Below are 20,945 nucleotides of genomic sequence, written 5' to 3'. Positions count from 1 at the left end.
ACACAGACCACCAAAAAGTTCAGAAACTCCACTCTTCCTCACAAATCCCCAATAGCAGATGGATGTGAAACATTTAACAAACAACTCAGAGACCTCAAACTCTGACATGAAGACCCTCAAACTGCTCAACAGCTCACGCCTCGGACAAGACACCCAAATGTCTCAGAGCTCTCATACTCTGAACAAAGATGCCCACACAGCTCATAAACATAGACCTGCAAAGACCTGCAAATGGCTCAAGGGATTCACTCTATCGGACGAACATACCCAAGTGTTCAGAATGCTATACTCTGTGTACAGACTGGCTAATACTTCAGAGACCTCACAATCTGAAAACAGATACAGAAACAGCACAGAGACCTACAGATAGACATATCTTGGACACATACCTGAAGCTGCCTTGCAGATCATATACCGAGAATACAAACTCCCATATAGCCAGAGACCTTACACCTGGGGAAACAGCCAGCCAGTTCAGGGCCCTCAAGAACAAAGGCTCCAACCAGCCAGTAGATCTCACACATTGATACAGACCCTTTAAACAGCTCAGAGAACTCTCACTCTGGGTTCAGAGTCCACACATCCAGGATGCAGAACCCACAAAGAATCGAGGGACTTCCAATCCTGCGTGGACCATATTAAATGGCTGGGAGACCCCAAATCTGGGATACAGACCCCCAACAGCTCAGAAACATTACACTCAGGGACACAGACACCCAAGAACTCAGAGACCTCACACACTAAGGGGAAAAAAACACCATACTGTTTAGAAACCCCACATGCTCAGGAATGCAAATCAAAATCACAATGGGTTATCAGCACACCCTTGTTAGAATGGCTAGCTATCCAAAAGCTAAGAAATAACAAGTGTTGGTGAGGATGTGGAGAAAAGGGAACCCTTGGGCACTCTTGGTGGAAATGTATATTGGTACAGCCACCATTCCATGATAGAAAACAGTGTGAAAGTTCCTCAAAAAATTAAAAATAGAACTACCATGTGATACAGTAATCCCACTTGTGGGTTGATATCCAAAGGAAATGAAAACAGGATTGCAAAGAGACATCTGCACCCCCACGTTCAAATACAGCATTAGCCACAATAGCCAAGATATGGAAACAACCTAAGTATCAATGGATGAATGGAGAAAGAAGATGTGAAAAAAATATATACGTACATAATGGAATATTATTCAGCCACGAGAAAAAAGGAAACCCTAGCGTTTCCATCAACTTGTATGGATCTTGAGAGCATTATGCTAAGTTAAATAAGTCAGACAGAGAAAGGCAAATACTGTGTGCTCTCATTTATATGTGGACTCTAAATAGAGCTGAGAGAGACGGAGAGTAGAATGGTGGTTACCAGGGGCAAGAGGGTGGGAGACATGGGGACATGTTGGTCCAAGGGTGCCAACTTCCTGTTATAAGATGACTAAGTTCTGGGGATCTAATGTACAGTATGGTGATTATAGCCAATAATACTGTATCATATACTTGAAAGTTGCTATTGCTAAGAGAGTGGGTCTTAAATGGTCTCACCACAAAAAGGAAATGGTCATCATGTGATGGAATGGAAGTGTTAGCCAACCTCTTAAAGGTGGTAATCATGTTGCAATATATAAATGTATCAAACCAACACCTTGTACACCTTACAGGTCCACAATGTTATATGTCAACTATATATTAATAAAGCCAGGGGGGGAAGAAAGAAAAATAGAAAGAAAATAGTGACAATGACCACCCGGAAGACAGCACACACATGCATACACACCTCTGAGCTTCCTGCTTTTTTGCATTTAGACCCAGGTTTTGACTCAGCTGAGTGGTTTATTTTCTTTCTTTTGCTTTGGATAAAAATGAGCCCCCATGCACGGGGGGGGGGGGTCCCGAGTGGCCCAAGAAAAATTCCCACCCTGATGGGGGAGAGACCTGGTTACAGGCGCAGAAATAGAGGGCTCCGGCCATCCCTATGGATGTGAAAAAGCAGAGATGTGCTTTCACCCAGCCAGCAATTTTACTGTGCAAGATTTTGTTGGAAAACTACAGGAAGACCATAATTTCTTTCTCTTGGAGTGAGGAAAGAGGGAGAGAGGGAGGGAGGGAGGGAGAGGAGGAGAATGAGACTCAAAGAATGTGAACAGAAACAGGCAGGCCGATAACTGGTCATCGAAAAGCGGAGCGTTCCCAACACGCCTTGCTCCCGTCCTCCTCCATCCCTGGAAGTGCGGGGACCCGCTTATCCTCAAGCCCGCGTCTGTCATTTCAACCGTCTGCGGGGCGCACGGCGGGCGCCGGGCGGGGCTCGATCGGCGGTCCCGCTCCCCCCGGGGAGGACGCCCCTCGCTGCGCCCCGACCCGGCCCTACCTGAGCTGGCGCGGCTCGCAGTCCACGCCGGGCAGCAGCAGCCGGGCCGCCTGGCGGACGTCGTCGCTGTCCATGGAGAAGCTGCGGCGGTGGCCGGCGTGCGCCACGGCCACCCGGATCCACTCCATCAGCGGCGGCAGCACGAGGAAGGGCCTGCGCGGGAGGACGCGAGAGCGTTAGGGCGGCCGGGTGGCGGGGGCTGCCGGCTCAGCCCCACCTCCTGCTCGCCGGCCCCCACCCCCCACCCCCGCCCCTGAGCCCCCCTCCACCCCCACCCCGCTTTCCCTGGGGACCCTGACTCTGAATCCCCGTGTGGTGGGAGAACCTTTGGAGACATCCTGATCGCACGGGTGACCGCACCGGCGACCCCGGGGCAGACTCTCCGGAGTCTTTGGGCCTCAGTTTCCTCATCTGCAAAACAGGGATACCGTGTGACTATCCTGCGAGTGTTATCGCCCTCAGAGATCATGTGAACACACAGGAGATGGCTCACTTAAAGCACCAAGCACAGGGGCTGGCACTTAGTAGAAAACCCAAAAAACGCCTGGGGTTATTGGTACTTGGGACTCCCCATTCTGGATCTGGCCCTAAGGTGTCCTCCAAATCTCCCCTCCCATCTCCCCTGGCTCCCCTCGTGGAGCTCTCCCAGCCCCAGCTCTGCCTGAGCACCACGCTTCCAACAGCAAAGATCCAAGACCCCACGCAGTCTTCCCGGAGCCAGGTGGCTCTGCCCAGCACAGCCTGCACAACTGCCGGTGCCTGGGGGCCTGGCCACACCCCCTGACGCTCCGGGAGTCTCAGGTTCCTCACCAGCTAACGAGACCACAGCAGGGGCCAGCTTGTTGCAAGAATTAACTGAGACCCTGCCCCTGGCTGACCGTACTTTTGTAAGTGTAATACATTTGTGCCAACTTCCTGTTTCTTCCAGTGATGATTACAAACTCTGTCCTCCCATTAGGATCGCTGGGTTGGCCGGGGAGCCCTATCTCAGGGATTCTGATTGAATTCATCTAGGATGGGGCTGGATACTAGCAGTTTTTACCACCCCCCCCACTCCCAACCCCCCACCCCCCCCACCCCCCACCGCCCAAGGGGTGACTTCATTGCACATCAAAATTATCTGGAGGGCTTGTTAAAATACAGATTGCTGGGCCCCACCCACAAGGTGTCTGATCCAGTAGCTTGGGGAGGTAGACAAGAATCTGCATTTCTAATGAGTTTCTGTGTGATGTAGATACTGCTGGTCTGGGGTCACACTCAAATAACTTCTGCTCTATGGGAATGCAAGCTGGTGCAGCCACTCTGGAAATCAGTATGGAGGTTCCTCAAAAAACTAAAAATAGAACTGCTCTAGACCCAGCAATTGCACTACTAGGCATTTATCCAAGGGATACAGGTGTGCTGTTTCGAAGGGGCACATGCACCCCCATGTTTATAGCAGCGCTATCAACAATAGCCAAAGTATGGAAAGAGCCCAAATGTCCATCGATGGATGAATGGATAAAGAAAATGTGGCATATATACACAATGGAGTATTACTCGGCAATCAAAAAAATGAAATCTTGCCATTTGCAACTACATGGATGGAACTGGAGGGTATTATGCTAAATGAAATTAGTCAGTCGGAGAAAGACAAAAATCATAGGACTTCACTCATATGAGGACTTTATGACACAGAACAGATGAACACAAGGGAAGGGAAGCAAAAATAATATAAAAACAGGCAGGGGGACAAAACAGAAGAGACTCATAAATATGGAGAACAAACTGAGGGTTGCAGGACGGGTTGTGGGAGGGGGGGATGGGCTAAGTGGGTAAGGGGCATTAAGAAATCTACTCCTGAAATCATTGTTGCACTATATGCTAACTAATTTGGATGTAAATTTTAAAAAATAAAAAATAAAAAAAATAAAATAATGCTATTATTATCACACACACACACACACAAAGAACTTCTGCTCTAGGGTTGGTGGAGGGCCTGGGAATGTGTGTGCGTGTGTGTGTGTGTGTGTGCGTGTGTGTGTTAAAATGCACACCCGCCCCACCCACCTCATCTCCAGAGATGCTGATTTTGTCAGGTCCACCAATATAATTTTTTATTTTTTTATTTTCATTTTTTATTTTTGAGAGAGAGAGACAGACAGACAGAGTGCAAGTGGGGGAGGGGCAGAGAGAGAGAGGGAGACACAGAATCCGAAGCAGGCTCCAAGCTCTGAGCTGTCAGCACAGAGCCTGATGCAGGGCTCAAACTCATGAACCATGAGATCGTCACACCTGAGCCGAAGTCGGACGCTTAACCGACTGAGCCACCCAGGCATCCCCCACAAATATAATTTTAATAAGCAGCCCCTATGATGCTGATTTAAGTAGACCAAAGAACACACTTTGAGAAATGCAGATTTCACACAAACCTGCAGACCAAAAATGTTTCCTGTATTCGGCAGAACCATGGTTAGGCTGAGGCAAGCAGGGCACTCAGGGTGCAAAATTGAAGGAGGCCAGGTCATGCAAATATGTTCTAGGCACCTCTCCTGCCTCACCTTGACCCCAGTGCTGCCATTCAGTCCAGCATGGCTGCCACGGGGTGGAAAAAGGGTCTTAAATGGAGGGTTGCCAAGGCAACAAACTGCTCACTGTATACAGGCATCCTGAGCTCCCTACCAAGTTTTTGGTGGCGAGTTCCAGTTTGCCTAGAAAGCAAGCTGTATATCCAATGTTAACATTCAACAGCTAAGCTTTTTACAGTCGTTCTCAATTAATCCCATTCATGATCTCATTGAAATGCTTAGGACCAACCTATAAGCTAGTTGTGACTACGCCTATTTTCTCCATCAGGAGAATGACGTTTATTGAGGTTAAGTAGCATGCCTTGGATTACAAGGTTAGCAAGTACTGCTAACATTCTCTTGTGGTACTGACATTCTCTTGTCTAACTTCCCAACATGTGCTCTGTTACCAGCATGCACCTGTTGCCCCAGAAGAACGAGCTGATCTGGTCATGGAATTTCGATGGCACACCATTTTCATTTCCGGCCACGCAGCTCAGTCCCCTGTCTGTAAGGCCTCCAGCTTTTTAAAAATCCACACCCCACTTACCCTTCCAACTACAGAGCAAGTCCTACCCTACCCTAAACATTCCTCCTGATTATCCACTCCCAGTGGACCCCTCCTATAATAGACCCCATTCCACTGACCTTACCCACTGGCCTTGCAGATGCCCCAGTAGAAGAATGTAAACTCCACTGGGGGCAGGGACATGGGCCTGCTAGATTCACTGATTCAGCCACGGCCCCAGGATGGCCCTGGCAGGCTGGAAGCACTTAATAAATACTTGTTCACCAGACAGACAAAGATTTACCGATTTCCTACCGGGTACAATGGATACAATCGAGTTTCTGGACCCATGGATCTGGGAGGCAGTCTCCCAGGGAATTTCTGCCTGAGTCAGCCTGCTGCTTAGGCTGTCGCCCTCATTCTCTCGTTCTCTCCATCACCTAAACTGAATCAGGCACTCAATAAACACACACTGACTTGGAATTGAATAGGATTCTACTGTCTCAGGTGAGCCGGACTTATTTTTGTCACCATGTCTCCGTCGCTGTAGAAACCAGCCCCAAGCGCTCAGAGAACTCTCCTCTGGGTTGTTTTTCCAAGGCAGCCACCATCCCATCTGGCCTTTCCTTTGCTCGGTGCCCCCCAAGCGCAGCCCAGAACTCTCAGCCCCTGGGGGGCTGCGTCCCTTCTCTACTGCAGACTGCCCTTCGGCTTCTGCCTTTTATGTGACGTGCAAGGCCCAGGGCACGCCGCCAGCTCCTGACAAATACTGAAGAGGAGAGAAAGAGACACTGCTGTCTTCAAAATAACACCTGTACCAAGACAGCTGGTGAGCACCAGAAGAAGAAACCTTGAACCCTAGGATTCCAGCCTGCTCTGGACTTTTCTCTGTACCTACTCTCCTTTCACCATTGCCTTCTCTCTCTCCATCACCCTGACCTCAATAGTTTATAAGCTCATGAATTCTTTGCCAGCAACTCATTTAAAAATCTTCTTATCCTGTCTACTCAGAGGGGGGAAAAGTGTTATTTTGTGATGTTTCTTTTGGAGGAGTTTGGAGACGGGAAAGAATTCTAGGGCCTTGAGTTAAGGAGAGGATGCAGGAAACGGAAGGAGAAAGGCTGCATTCTCCTGATGTATTTTTGAAGAGAACCGTGTTCCATTGACTACCGACTTTGTTCTGAAGTTGTCTGCAGTGACTAAAGCCTACAGGAGGCTTGTGAAGCCCATGGCTCAGTGAAGTGGTTAATCTTAGACTGTGTGCTCCACAACAGAATCATGCGGTACTGTGCATATGTCTGAAAATTCCCCAGGCCCTGATTTACCCCCAGAGTTTGGTTTAACAAGTCTGGGGTGGGGTCTGGGCATGTGCATTCTAAATTTTTTTTTTTTTAACATTTATTTATTTTTGAGAGAGTGAGACAGAGCATGAGCAGGGGAGGGGCAGAGAGAGAGAGAGAGAGACACACACAGGATCTGAAGCAGGCTCCAGGCTCAGAGCTGTCGGCACAGAGCCTGACGCAGGGCTCAAACCCACAAACTCATGTGAGATCATGACCTGAGCTGAAGTCGGACGCCCAACTGACTGAGCCACCCAGGTGCCCCAGGGCATGTGCATTCTATTTTTTTTTAATATGAAATTTATTGTCAAATCAGTTTCCATACAACACCCAGTGCTCATCCCAACAGGTGCCCTCCTCAATGCCCATCACCCACTTTCCCCTCCATCCTACCCCCCATCAACCCTCAGTCTATTCTCAGTTTTTAAGAGTCTCTATGGTTTGGCTCCCTCCCTCTCTAACTTTGGGCACGTGCATTCTAAATAAGCTCCTTCTGGGGTTTGATAACTCCAACTGGGTGGCCTGAGGTGAACAGAGGGAGGGCACGGTCAACTCAACCAGGGCAGTGGCCATTGAAATCTTTGCTGTGGTGTTCGAAGAGAAGGTCTGTGGGGTTGGGACCAGGGATTCTAGAAGGGAAGAGAAAGCCTAGGGGTGGGCTTCTTGTAGCATCAAGAGAGCAAGTCGGCTAAGGAAGGTTGTTGGGCCCCAATTCGAGTGGTGGGAGATGGAGAAGATACATGGGTGGGGCCTTTCTGAAACACTGAAGAGAGAGCTGGTGAGGAGGGTGACCGCCGAGATTTGAAAGGGAGTTTGGGCAGGGAGGGGCTGGGCGCTAAGGGGGATGGTTGGGTATGTGGGAGAAGCCTGGTTTGTCTGGGGTTCGGCAGAACCGGATTCTAGCCCTGAATCTGCCAGAAGCCCACGGCAGGATTCTGGCTCTGGTCTGAAAATAGGTTCTCAGTGTTTTCATCGATAAAGTGGATGGGCTTGGATCAGATGGTCTGTTTCAGGAGCCAGCAAACCTTCTCTGCACAAGGCCAGATAGTAAATATATTAGGCTTTGTAGGCCATAGAGTCTCCGACTCAGCCACTCAACCCGGCCATTATAGTGTGAAAGCAGACCCTGACAATACATCAATGAAAGAACCTGGCTGTGTTCCACGAAAACTTTCTTCACAAAATCAGATGGCGGGTCATAGTTGGCTGACCCTGGGTCTATTCATTCAGTTCCTTCCTCCTCTAAAATTCTTGGAATATATTGAAATATAGCCAGTTTCCTGGGGGCTGAGGAAGACGCCCTGAAGATGGGCAGAAGCACGTGAAGATCTCAATGATGGGGACAGAAAGCTTTGGAGAGATTAGAAAATAGGGCCCTCCCACAAGGAGGTCATGGTTGCATTTGGGGAATACTGAACCACAGGCATCCCCAGAGGCAGTACCTCAAGAATCAGGTCAAGAATACAACCCAAACCATGTCAGGGGTGTGTAACTGATGAAATGTCCTCTGTTAACGTCACTCATTCATCCAACAATCCTTTAGAGAGCACCCATGCTGCAGGCACGCTTCCAGGAGCCGGAGACAGAGCAGAGAACAGGACTTGTCAGGTCCTTGATCTCACAGAACTAACAGTCTAACAGGGATAACACAGATAAGGAACATATAAACCAACAAGTCATAAAGCAATTACAAACGCTGATCAGTGTCAGTGCTGGGACAGAGAATAAACAGGGTTTAGGTGGAGCAATGTGAAGGCCTCTCTGAGGGGGTAATAAAACCTCAAAGACAAGAAGGAATTGGCATATGTGAATGAGTGTGTAAAGACATGGATGTTCCAGGCAGCATTAACTGTGCAAAGGCCCTGAGGTGGAAAAAACCTTTGCAGCTCACCAAGGGCTTTCACTCGTGCATCATCTCCTATACTGGCCCTCCAGGGATGACTGGAGTGGCCAGGACATGAATGAGGAAAACTCATGTGGTAGGCTGAATAACAGCCCCCAAGATATCAAGTCCTATCCCCTGGAACCTGTGAATGTTGCCGGCAAAAGAGACTGCTGATGTAATTCAGTTAAGATTGTGAAAAGGGAAGAGTACCCTGGATTATCCAGGTGGGCTCTACGTGCAGTCATCGGGGTCCTTATAAAAGAGAAACAGGGAGATTTGGCACAGGTGATACTGAAGCAAGATGCTCTGTTGCGGGCTTTGAAGATAGAGGACGGGGGCACAAGCCAAGAGGTGTAGCTCTAGAAGCCGGAAAGGTGAGGAAATGGATTCTTCCCTCAGAGCTTCCGGAAGAGAACAGCCCTGCTAACACCTGGAGAATAAATGTGTGTTGTTTTAACCCACCAGGTTTGTGGGGACTCATCACAGCAGCCATAGGAAACCAAGAGGATCACAAAGCTGGGGGACCGATAGGGTCGCAGCGGGTTAGTGTGGAAACAGGGTGATGAAGAACGAAGCACCAGCATTTAAGCTGAGAATGAAGGCGTCCACAGGGCTCTGGAATTCACCTCAGACACATAAACTGCCTTGTTTCTGAGGGCAGAGAATACCTCTGCATAAGGGCTGCACTGTATCCCCTCCAAATGCTTATGTTGAAGCCCTAATTCCCAGCACCTCGGAATGTAATTTTTAAAATGAGGCCATTAGGCTGGGCCCTAATTCAGTATGACTGATATCCCCATAAGAGGAGGAGATTAGGGGACACCCGGGTGGCTCAGTTGGTTAAGCGTCCAACTCTTGATTTCGGCTCAGGGCCTGATCTCATGGCTCATGGGTTTGAGCCCCACATCGGGCTCCACGCTGGCAGTGAGGAGCCTGCTTGGGATTCTCTCTCTCCCTCTCTCTCTGCCTCTCCCAGCTCACATGCGTGCTCTCTCTCTAAAAATAAATAAGCAAATTTAAAATTAAAAGAAGAGGAGATTAGGACACAGAGAGACACCAAGGGTGTGTGTGCACAGCAGGGCACGATGTGAAAAAGGTAGCAAGAGACAGCCATCTGCAAGCCAAGGAGAGAGGCCTTGGGGAAAAAAAAATCAAACCCGCTGACACCTTGATCTTGGACTTCCAGCCTCCAGCACTGTGAGAAAATAAGTTTCCTTTATTCAAGGCGCCTAGCCTGTGTTAATTTGTTACAGAAGCCCTAGAAGACCAATACACCTGTGGTTTGACTTAAGTCCTGCCTTGCCCTTGAGGTTTTGGTCTGTGGTAGACAAATTTCACTTGGAAGCTCCAACTCTTTAGAGAGCTGACGGTTTTCAGTTCATTTCCTTGAACCTACTGACAACAGCGGGTGAGTTCAAAGTCATCTGGAGGCCGTGCAGGGCAGAGGTTGGAATTAGAACCTCGGGCTTTGGAGAGAAGCTGACCCAGAGCTGGATTCCAGCTCCACCTTCTGGCTGTGTGACCTTGAACAAGGTGTTTCAATTGTTGTGCCTGAGTTCTGTCATGGGAAAATGGGGATAAGCAGAGAGAGGAGAGAAGGTCAAAGAAGGGAGAATAGGACACCTGGGTGGGTTATGCGTCTACTCTTGGTTTTGGCTCAGGTCATGATCTCACGGTTCCCGAGTTCAAACTCCGTGTCCGGCTCCACACTGACAATGTGAAGCCTGCTTGGGATTCTCTGTCTCCATCTCTCTGCCCCTCCCCTGCTCTAACTCTCTCTGTCTCTCTCAAAATAAATAAATAAACATTTCTTAAAAACTAGAAGGGAGTAGGAGATGTGAGGACGTGAGAAGTAACTGGATGAATGGAGGAAAGGGGCCATGAGCCACTGAATGCAGGCGCCCTTCTGAAGCTAGAACAGGCCAAGTGATCCTCCCCTGGAGCCTTTGGAAGGTACCAGCCCTGCTGACACCTTCACTTTAGCCCAGTGAGTCAGATTTCGTACTTCTGACCTCCTGAACCGTAAGACAATAAATCTGTATTGTCTGAAGTCTTCACATCCGTGGCATTTTTTTTTTTTTTTTAACAGCAGCCACAGGAAACTAAGACAGAGGGTACTATCAGAATTGAATGGATTGGTGTATACAGCCGGGCACCAAGAAATGTTCAGCAGGTGGTATCTTCACTCATCAGCATCACTGGCGTGGTTTTTAGCATCACTCAAGTGTTCTCTGGGCTGGCGGAGGGAGAGCCTTGCTACACCACTCCTGTCTTTGCTCTTTAAATCAAGGCGAACCTCTGCAGTTGCTAGGCCTTTCCTTTATACATTGTGTGGCCTTGACTCTACATCTTTGTTATTTGTTAAGTCTTAGGCTGCAGAGAAATTTAGGTGTTCGAGTGTGATTTAGGAGCTCATAATTCCAGAGATGCAGGGAGTGAAGGAAAAGCAGCAAAATTGATAGCAGACAACATTCAAGGTTGGTTTCCATAGCAATATTCACTGTGATCTCCGTGTACTTGTGGGCACGAACGCTAGGAAGACGCCGAGGTCAGAGGTGGCCATGGCTCATTTGCTAGAATGACAGGGTCCCACTGTGCAAAGTACAGTTGCACTGCCCCCGAGGGTGGTTCTGGCAGAGGGTCTGGAGTGGGAGAAGCCAAGAGGGTGCTGTAGGTCGGTGCTTCTCGAACATGAACGTGCACATGAATCGCCTGGGATCTTGTTAAAATGCAGATTCTGATTCAGTGGGTCTGGGGCAGAGCCTGAGATTCTGCATTTGTAACAAGCTCCCAGGTGATGATGCACCTGCCAGTGTATGGACCACATTTTGAGTAACCAGGCCCGAGGGCAGTATTATGACTCAAGCCAGAAACCAGGGAAGGTGAATTCTCTTATCATGTTTAAGGAGGAGAAAGTGAGTCCAGAAGTGAGTCATTTGCAAAAGGGGGTAGAGGCCCAGGAGACAATGGAAGGGAAGAAGGAGCTCTTTTGGATCCAGACCTCCTGAGGCCTGTGTGAGCCTAGTTTATGAGCCTGTGCCAAACTGTCAGGGAGGCTGGGAGAGAAGGTGTCTGGCAATTTCTGCTTTTATCCTGGGAGGTGGGTTCTGCCTCCCATCAGGATTCCCCTTTGGTCTTCCAACAGTCTTACTAAACGAAAGTTCTCAGTCTCAGGGAGTTTGTTCTGACCCAAATACTCATCCCACTGTCTGGTAGGAATTTTGTATTCATGACAGTGTTTATCATCATCCTGGGAATGTATCCTATGTGTGTATTCTTATTCAAAAGAATATATCTTATGATGATTAATTTTACATGTCAACGTGGCTAGGTCACAGTACCCCGATATGTGGTCAAGCCTAGTCTGGATGTTGCCATGAAGGTATTTTATTTAAGACGAGATTAACATTTAGATGGGTGGACTTTGAGTAAAGCGGATTATCTTCGTAAAGTGGGTGGGCCTCATCCAATCGGCTGGAGTCCTTAAGAGAAAAAGGCTGACCTCGGACCACCAGGGGGTTCTGCCCACTAACCGCTTTCAGACCTGAGCAGACCTGCAGCCTCCTCCTTCTGTGCTGATGGGGGAACCCCTTCACCGTCACCCACAATCACCAGGGCAGGGAGGAAGCTTGGGTGCTGGGTCACACAGAAGACTGCTTCCCAACACCTGAGTGTGTAGACTCATTGCCTGGGGGCTGTGAAACAAAGGCATCATGGGTAGGTTTATGCTTTTCGGGAAGAGCAAGCCATTTCACACCCAAAGGACAAGCCCTTTGAGTGTGGAAGTCAGCCCCATCAAGGGGTGATTATATAAATTCCACAACATGAGGCAAGGGCCAAGGGTCCCTGAGTGGGAGGCTGACCTCTGCTAATCATGCCAACAGGCCCCTGTGGCTGACCTTGGAACCTTCTTTGGCTTTCCTGTCACACATTCTGAAGCAGGTGATGTAGGGGGCTGGAGGGCTGCAAACGGAGGGTTGAGGTACCAGCAGGTTCAGGCAGAGCAAATATGATATATGAGTAACAACTGTCCCCTCCCTGCACCCTCGCCCCGCTTTCAGCTCCCCTCCCATCCTGGGGAGGAAGGTTCCTCCTCTGCCTGCCTCCCTCTGCTTCCTGTGGGGAGGAAGCTCCATCACTTACCTCCCTGCCCCCTAACTCAGCGCCACCCCCCATTCCTCTGCACTTTCCCACCTGCATCTAAGCATCCAACGTGCTCCCGTCTCCCACCGTTTGAACAGGAGAGGAGCAAAAATGGGGGAGAGGAGGAATTACAGCTCTTCTGGAGTTTCAGTCTGCACTCTCTGTCTAGTGCTGCATCTTGGTGGTGGCGGGGGCCTCAAAATCACCCGGGGAACGGATTAAAATGCATATTCCTGCCTTCCTGCCTGATTGCAGGGTGCGTTGGTTTCCTGGGGGTGCTGTAACAGAGTACCACAAACTCGGTGGCTTAAACTACAGAAGTGTATTCTCTCACCGTGTCCGGGGCCAGAAGTCTAAAAGCAAGGTTCCAGCACAACTGTGCTCCCTCCAGAGGATCTAGGGAAAAGCTCATTCCTTGCCTCTTCCAGCTTTTGGCGGTCCCCAGCACTCCTTGGCTTGCGGCTGTATCTCTCCATCTCTGCCTCTGTGTTTACATCATCTCCTCCTCTGGGGTGGGTGTCAAATTTCTCTCTCCTCTAAGGACACGTGGGATTGGATACAAGGCCCACCCAGATAATCCAGGATTATTTCCCCACTGTTAGCACCCAAGACTAAATCACATCTGCAAAGACCCTTTTTCTTTGTAAAATATAGGTTGCAGAGATGAGGGCCATTATTGAGACAAGCACCCTGGGCATCTGCCTGGTTCGTTCTCTGCAGGGGTTCTGATGCCCGCTCAAAGGGAGCCCGTCAGGTCTAGAGGATGCCAGCTCTGAGCTGCAAGATGCATGGCAGCCCCGAAGTCCTTCCTCACACACCACGCAGGGACCAACAGACCAGCCTGGACCTCCCCACTCTGGGCTGCTGGCTGCACTGAAGCCAGGCCTGGCTTAGGGGCGCAGAGCCTCTGTGGTGGGAACCTGATCTCAAGTGGCTGGGATGATGGCAGGGCCTGGGATATAAATGGCCTGGGAGGGGAGCCGGGGCTTCAGAAGAGGGGAAGCCACAGGCTGTTTGAGGTGCCACAGAACCTTCCTCACAGCCTTGGGCACAACAGATAAACACTTGGGAGGTGGCAAATGATACAGGGACTCACATCCCAGGGGCAGTGGTTCCAGAAGCCTAAAAGGGCAGGGCTTGGGCTGTGGCAGGCTGAGAGGCAAAGGCCAGGGATGGGCCCACAGGGATCACCTGGGCCTGCCCCTGCTCCCAAAAGGATTATCATGAAAATCTGTAAAGGGAAGCACACAGCCTTAGGAGGGAAACCTTTATATGTGGCGCTGGTGTGGTGGGAAGGGCACCCGTTCTAAAGACAGAAGGCCCTATGTTGGAGCCCAGGCTCCATCACTAGCTAGCTGTGGGACTTGGGCAAGTTACTTAACTTCTCTGTGCCTCAGTTTCCTTGTATGTAAAATGGGAGAAATAGCAAGGCCACTCCACGGGATTGTTGTGGAAGATTAAGATAATCTCTGTAAGGTGCTTAGCACATAGTAAATGCTCAACAAAGTCAGCTGTTATTAAAGGCTCATATGTGAGGCATGGTTTTGAGCATTTGTCTTTCATTGGCTCATTTGATAAGGACAAGAACTGTAAAGTAAGTACTATTATTATCCTCATTCTGCAGATACTTAAACAGGCACAGAGAGGTTATACAGCTTGCCTAAGGGGACACAGGTATAAGGAACAGTACTGGGGTGTATATGCAGGCAGTTAGACCCAGAGCCAGGGCTAGTAGCCACACATACTATCATTCCAGGCAGAGGATACAGCATGTGCAAAGGCCCAGGGGCAGGCTGGGGCACAGTGCTTTCGGGGAATTCAGCTTGGTGTGGCTGGAGCTGAGATGAAGGAGAGAGAGTGACGCAGGGGAGGGATGGTAGGATCACACTGGAGAGATGGGGGGAAACACCACCTAGGGCCTCATAACTTCTGAAATAAAAGTGTAAACTCCCAATACTTTACTTTTTCCCCAGAACTGCAGTGGAAAAACACAAAATCAGAAAAGTATTCGAAAAGAAATGTCAAGAATGGATCTACAAAAACACCTCTGAGAATGCAAAATGAAAGGTTCGCTGCAACTGTTCACAAAGTTAACAGAGAATATTTTTATACTCTGGCAGAGGCCACTGGGTATCCCTCCATATGTGTTTTCTTCTTTTTCCTTAGTAATAAAACCCCCCACTAGTTAACTGGGCTCATAACCACCTGGCACACATTTTTCAGTCTCCCTTGTAGCTAGGGGACTGGTTCTTATGATAATATAAGCAGAAGTTTCTTTCTTTCTTTTTGTTAAGATTTGGAAGAATAAAGATTATTTTTAAGTTTTTATTTATTTATTTTGAGAGAGAGAGAAAGAGTGCGCACATGTGGGTGGGGGGGAGAGGGACACACAGAGAGAGAGAGAGAGAGAGAGAGAGAGAGAGAGAGAGAGAATCCCAAGCAGGTTCCATGCTGTCCGCGCAGAGCCCGACGTGGGATTTGATCCCACAAACTGTGAGATCATGACTTGAGCTGAGATCAAGAGTCGGATACTTAACCTGCTGAGCCACCCAGGTGCCCCTAAGCAGAAGTTTCTTGTGAAACTTCTAGAAAGGTCCCTAAAAGGAGGAAGCCCAGTGTTCTCTGGTCTATGTCCATTCTGCTGGCAAGAACGTAGACACGATGGCTGTTGCTAAATCAGAAAAACTGGACAAGGAGGTGGAAGCCACATGTAGATGATGACAGAGCAGAAAACCTAGAAGCACTTGGATTTCTGACATTTGCTTAGGTGGCCACACCTGGTCCTGGATTCTTACTTCCAGACTTTTTTTATATGAGAAATAAACTCCTATCTTGTTAAATGCCTGCTATGTGGGTTTTCTATCACTCATAGCCAAATCTAATTCTGACACTAATATCCTTTCCCATACTGTTTAATGTTTATTTTTTGAGAGAGAGAGAGAGAGAGCGAGCAGGGGAGGGGCAGAGAGAGAGGGAGACACAGAATCTGAAGCAGGCTCCAGGATCTGAGCTGTCGGCACAGAGCCTGATGCAGGGCTTGAGCCCATGAACCGTGAGATCATGACCTGAGCCAAAATCAACAATCAGATGCTTAACCGACTGAGCCACTTGGGCACTCCAACTTTTCCTTTTAATAGTTATCGTCTGAAGACTACAAACTTGGAAACGTGAAACTATCTGTTCCCAGAAACCACATGTATCAAAATACTTGTTACAATGAATTGTTTATTCATTTAAAGCTGTAAACTATGTCATAGGAAATGGAGTTTATTAACCTTGTGAAAATATACTGACAATGGCTTTGAGCTCATTATAATTAACGTAACCAATAAAAATAATAACAGATGCTCTTGAAGTCAGAAACATATATCAAAGTCTTTATCCTTGCAAACGTTCTCTGGCAAGGAAACATTACACATTTAAAATTAACAAATCAGGTTTATTTTATTTTAGCTATTTCCCCCCAGCTTTATTGAGATGTAATTGACATGTGACATTGTGTCAATGCGGGGTGTACAGCGTGATGATTTGATACATATGTATTGCAAAGTGATTATCAGGGTAGGGATAGTTCATACCTCAGATCTACTCTCTCAGCCACCTTTAAATATGTAAGACAGTATGGTTAACTATAGTCGCTGTGTTGTACGTTATGAGATTCTCAGAACTTACACATCTTCTAGCTGAAGCTTGCACCCTTTGACCAGCCTTTCTCCACGTGCCCCCACCTCCCCACCCCTGACAACCACCGTTCTATTCTATCAGTTGAGCTTTTTTAGATTCCACATATATACGAGATCATACAGTATTTCTCTGACTTATTTCACTCAGGATAATGCCCTCGAGGTCCATCCATGTTATTGTAAATGGAAGGATTTTCTTTATTTTTCTCATGGCTGAACAATATTCCAATAACAGATCAATTTTGAAACACCACGCGGAATCTCTTTCTTCCTTACAAAAAAGGAGGATAGGGGCGCCTGGGTGGCTTGGTCGGTTAAGCGTCCGACTTTGGCTCAGGTCATGATCTCATGGTTCATGAGTTCAAGCCCCGTGTCAGGCTCTGTGCTGACAGCTTGGAGCCTGGAGCCTGTTTCCGATTCTGTGTCTCCCTCTCTCTCTGTGACCCTCCCCCGTTCATGCTCTGTCTCTCTCTGTCTCAAAAATAAATAAACGTTTAAAAAAAAAATTAAAAACAAGGAGGATAAAAGGGCGAGACCGAGCATGGTCCAGAGCCTCCCCTATGCCCTCCTCGGTGTCTGTGCCACCGGGCTATGGCTTTGAGAAAACGATATTCTTGTGCTCTTGTAATAAACCCTTTGAACTCATATTACCCTGCATTTGGCAGTAAGACAAGACGGATTAAATTCGTACTCCAGCCCTGATCAATCCAAACCCTATGGAAACAGACTTAAGACAGCTGATTCTGCGGGTCTTCTGGGCCACCACAGAGTGACTGAGTCGGAAGCGTGTTTTGGACCAGCTGTGACTTGTCTCCCCTTGAGGCTCTGTGGGCCTCCAGGGAACTCACCAGTAGAGTTAAGAGAACCTTCTCATGTAGCTTAGAAGAATAGTGTAATATTTTGAAATAAATACATAAATAACAAAATACTGACATCAGGAAGTTGCTGGGGGGTGGGGGGAGCCGTGAAGGCAGCTTCCAGCAGAACTTTCTGCTATGATGCAAATGTCCTGTATCTGTATTGTCCAATACAATAGCCACAGACCACACATGGCTACTGAACACTGGGAATGGGGCTGGTGTGACTGAGCAGCTAAAATCCTAATGATATTTACTTATGTATGTATTTATATTTTAATTTTTTTATTTATTCTTGAGAGAGAGAGGCAACAGAGCATGAGCAGAGGAGGGGCAGAGAGGGAGACAGAGAATCTGAAACAGAGGCTCCAGGCTCTGAGCTGTCAGCACAGAGCCCGACGTGGGGCTCAAACTCACAAACCACAAGATCATGACCTGAGCCGAAGTCATTAACTTAACTGACTGAGCCACCCAGTCGCCCCTAACGATATTTATTTTTAATTAATCTAACTGTAAATAGCCACTGATGGTTAGCAGCTACCCTGTTGGGTAGTGCAGTTCTAAGGGATGTGGTTCAGGTTGGCATATAATTTCAGATAGGAACCCTGGTATAAGGGGGTAATGGAAAGAGGGCTACAGTAGATATTAGGCAACCTAAGTTTTGATCCAGGTTTTCCATTATCATGGTCTACGTCATCATCATCATTCTCAGGATTTTACAGCACCCACTATTTCTTGAGTGTTTACAATGTGTCACGCTCTGTGCAAAAAGCTTAAACATATATTATTGCATTTAATTATCAAAACAGCCTTGGAAGGTAATTACTATTATCATCCCTATTTACAGAGGAGCAAACTGAGGCTGAGAAACTTCAGAAGCTAAGTAACTTATATAGCATATTTAGATGGGAGATAGGATACTGTAGCTACTGGGCCAGAGATTTGATCTCAAGTCTGCAAGAATCCAAAGTGCACGAGCTTAGTCATTATATGGGTTCTCCAAAGAACAGTGAGGCACTAAGTTACCAAACATTGAGAAGCATCAGTTCCTCATCTGGGAACTGAAGAAGCTAGGCCAAATGAACTCTAAGATTTTCCTTAAGGAAAAGGTCATGATTTCATACTTGCTTTCTGGGGTGGGGTGGAGGGCACTTTATGTAATGAGTGCTATTATTTACAAATGTGACCATGTGACTCGAAAAGACCCTGACTGACCTGAGAAGAGTCAATAATTTCCCTAGATGTAACCTAGGTGTAGATCTTGTTATAGAGTGTTTAAAAAAAAAATCCCAGGTGACTGACTCAGATCACCAGAAAGATCTAAGAGTATTATTGGCCTTGGATAGAATGTGCTAAAGTCAGAAATAATTCTTCTGTAAACAGTTTTTTTTTGGTAAAGATTATGGTGTGTGTGTGTGTGTGTGTGTGTGTGTGTGTGTGTGTTTAAATTAGATGATGAGAGTTTTATAATGCATGTTTCCTTTTTTTTGCCTTGGAGGCCAGGAAACTCAAAGCTGAGTTTTGCACTCAATTGCAGTAATAAACCTTAGGAGAGATTTTCCGGTATAGAGGTGTTCTTTAGTGTTAATAACATATATTTTTTTTGTATCGCTATCCTTGTTTTGTGGTTCTGTTATGTCTAGCTCACACTGTGAGTCTAGCTCAAATCCTTTGCAGAGTGAGATTACTTAAAAATTATTATTAGATAGAACATCATCTGTCTCAGATTATACCAAAGCCCCAGGAATAACTGGAATAATAAAGAAAAAAAGAGAGTGTCACCATGTAGAATGGGGAGGTCCTTTGAAAAGGTAGGGGATGGAAATTGGAATTTCCCAGTAAAAAGAAAATAGAAAAGGAACATGGGGAAAGGAAGAAAAGAAAAGAGAGATTCCCAGAGAGCCTTAAAAATCAAGGAAGAGACTAGGGTAAAAAGAGGCACTTTTGGTGACCACACAAAACAACCATTTGGCCTTTTAGCAGATTTATGGGACCTCCACATAATGAGAAGAAATCATATGTGCAATTTACTTCTCTAACTAAACGTTACCAATTTTCCATTTTGCTGAATCTGGAAGTGAGAGAGGACAGAAACCAGAAAAGAAGCTTCTGATTTTAACAAAAGGAAGTGCAAAAGGGCTATTTCGTAGGCTGGACTTTGGTACTATTTAGGAAAGGACTCCTTGTACAGGGCAGTGCTCCAGGGTGACCCTCTCCGCCTACACTCACAGAACATTCAGGGATGCTAATCATGTAGGTGGCAAGAAAACTGGGTGCGTCTGTTACCTACCTACCACAACCTGTCCAGCCCCCCTCAGGAGAGGTCCTGCAGCCTGTCTCTCTAAATCAGCAGGTGAAGGGGTTGAGTTCTAGGGCCAGCCCCAGGGCAGGCAGAGAAATTACCAACCAGAGGAACCAAAGCACATCGCATCCAGGGATAAGCCTGGGCCAGGAAGGGAGGCCCAGGCATGCGGGGGCTGCCTTTCTCTGAGTTGGAGGAATGCAGGGTGGCAAGCAGGGGAGGATGTCTGGATTTGGCTGGGGTGTGGGTGCTGGTTCTGCATGGAAGCTGGGTGCACAGCGAATGGATGAGGCAAAGATGTCATCTAGCCCTTACATCTCTCTCTCCTCTGAAGAGTGACATTAATGCCCACTGGTCCTTCCTCGTAGGGCCACCCAGAGCACAACAGGCAACAGGTGTGGAAGTACAATTATACGGAAGATACACATTCAGGCATCTTCATGTACATCACGCATCTAACACATTTAGTCTGAGTTGTTACCAATTTAAACATCAGGTTCAGAAAAACACAACTGGAAAGGTAAGTCGGCTAACAAAACCCTCACTTTGTCAGGGTCTTGTCCTTTTCCCTTAAGCCCTCCAGCCTAAGCTGTAGCAATACCACAGAGTGCCTAAAGGGGGAGCCCCTGCACACATGCTCAGTGCACAGGTTCTACTCCTGGTTTTTCTCATTGGTTCCTTACACCTGTCCTCATTTTGTTTCCAGGTTCTCAGTCTTGCTGTATTCCTCTCTGCTCACCACTGGGTTGTGTCCAAGTTGAAAGCTTTGCTTTCCTTAAATCTGATTATACACACTGGTCTCACGCCTTCCACCTTTCCAAGTAGATCTCCCTCTCGTGTCTTCCCAGGATATAGCCCTCTTCCCCCAGCATGGACTCTGTGGTGGTGGCTCCTGCTTGGGGCTTGTCCCAGTGCCACCAGCAGAAACTAGGCCCATGCAATGGACCAAATGTAAAACACCTCATCAGCTGCTTCTTCGGAAATAGCCACACTGCAAGCCCAAGCTAAGTACACGTGATCACAACACTTGGGTGTTGACTCCATTGTCCAAATCACTAGAATGGGGAGCCCTGGAAATCAATAACCATTTCTATCTACATTAGGTTTCCCCCTTCTATGTTACTGAGGACAGGGATTTTCATAGGAGCAGGTGCTAAGTAAATGTTTGCCAAGTTAAACTGATAGCTATTTCCAAGAGTGCAGGGCTCTGGAGTAGGACAGCTTTGGGTTTTTATCCTGGTGCTGCCAGTTAACTAGGTCAGTGGCCAAACCCCAGCAAGTCACATGAGCCCCTGGTTCTAATCTGGAAATCGGGAGAA

At 47.6% G+C, this 20,945-nt stretch overlaps 1 protein-coding gene across 2 annotated transcripts in view; it reads right to left on the bottom strand.

Moving 5' to 3' along the window:
• Positions 1–20,945, bottom strand: part of BTBD11 (BTB domain containing 11) — a 314,753-nt gene that overhangs the window by 75,748 nt on the left and 218,060 nt on the right. For both annotated transcript variants that reach the window (XM_042993104.1, XM_042993105.1), the window contains exon 4: positions 2,363–2,515. In XM_042993104.1, coding sequence (XP_042849038.1) covers positions 2,363–2,515 — 153 coding nt within the window. The remainder of the gene's footprint in view (positions 1–2,362; positions 2,516–20,945) is intronic.

The sequence above is a fragment of the Panthera tigris genome, chromosome B4 (assembly GCF_018350195.1).
Source record: "Panthera tigris isolate Pti1 chromosome B4, P.tigris_Pti1_mat1.1, whole genome shotgun sequence".
Lineage (NCBI taxonomy): Eukaryota > Metazoa > Chordata > Mammalia > Carnivora > Felidae > Panthera > Panthera tigris.
Note: the sequence above shows the minus strand (reverse complement) of the source record. Positions and strands in the feature narration are given on the sequence as shown.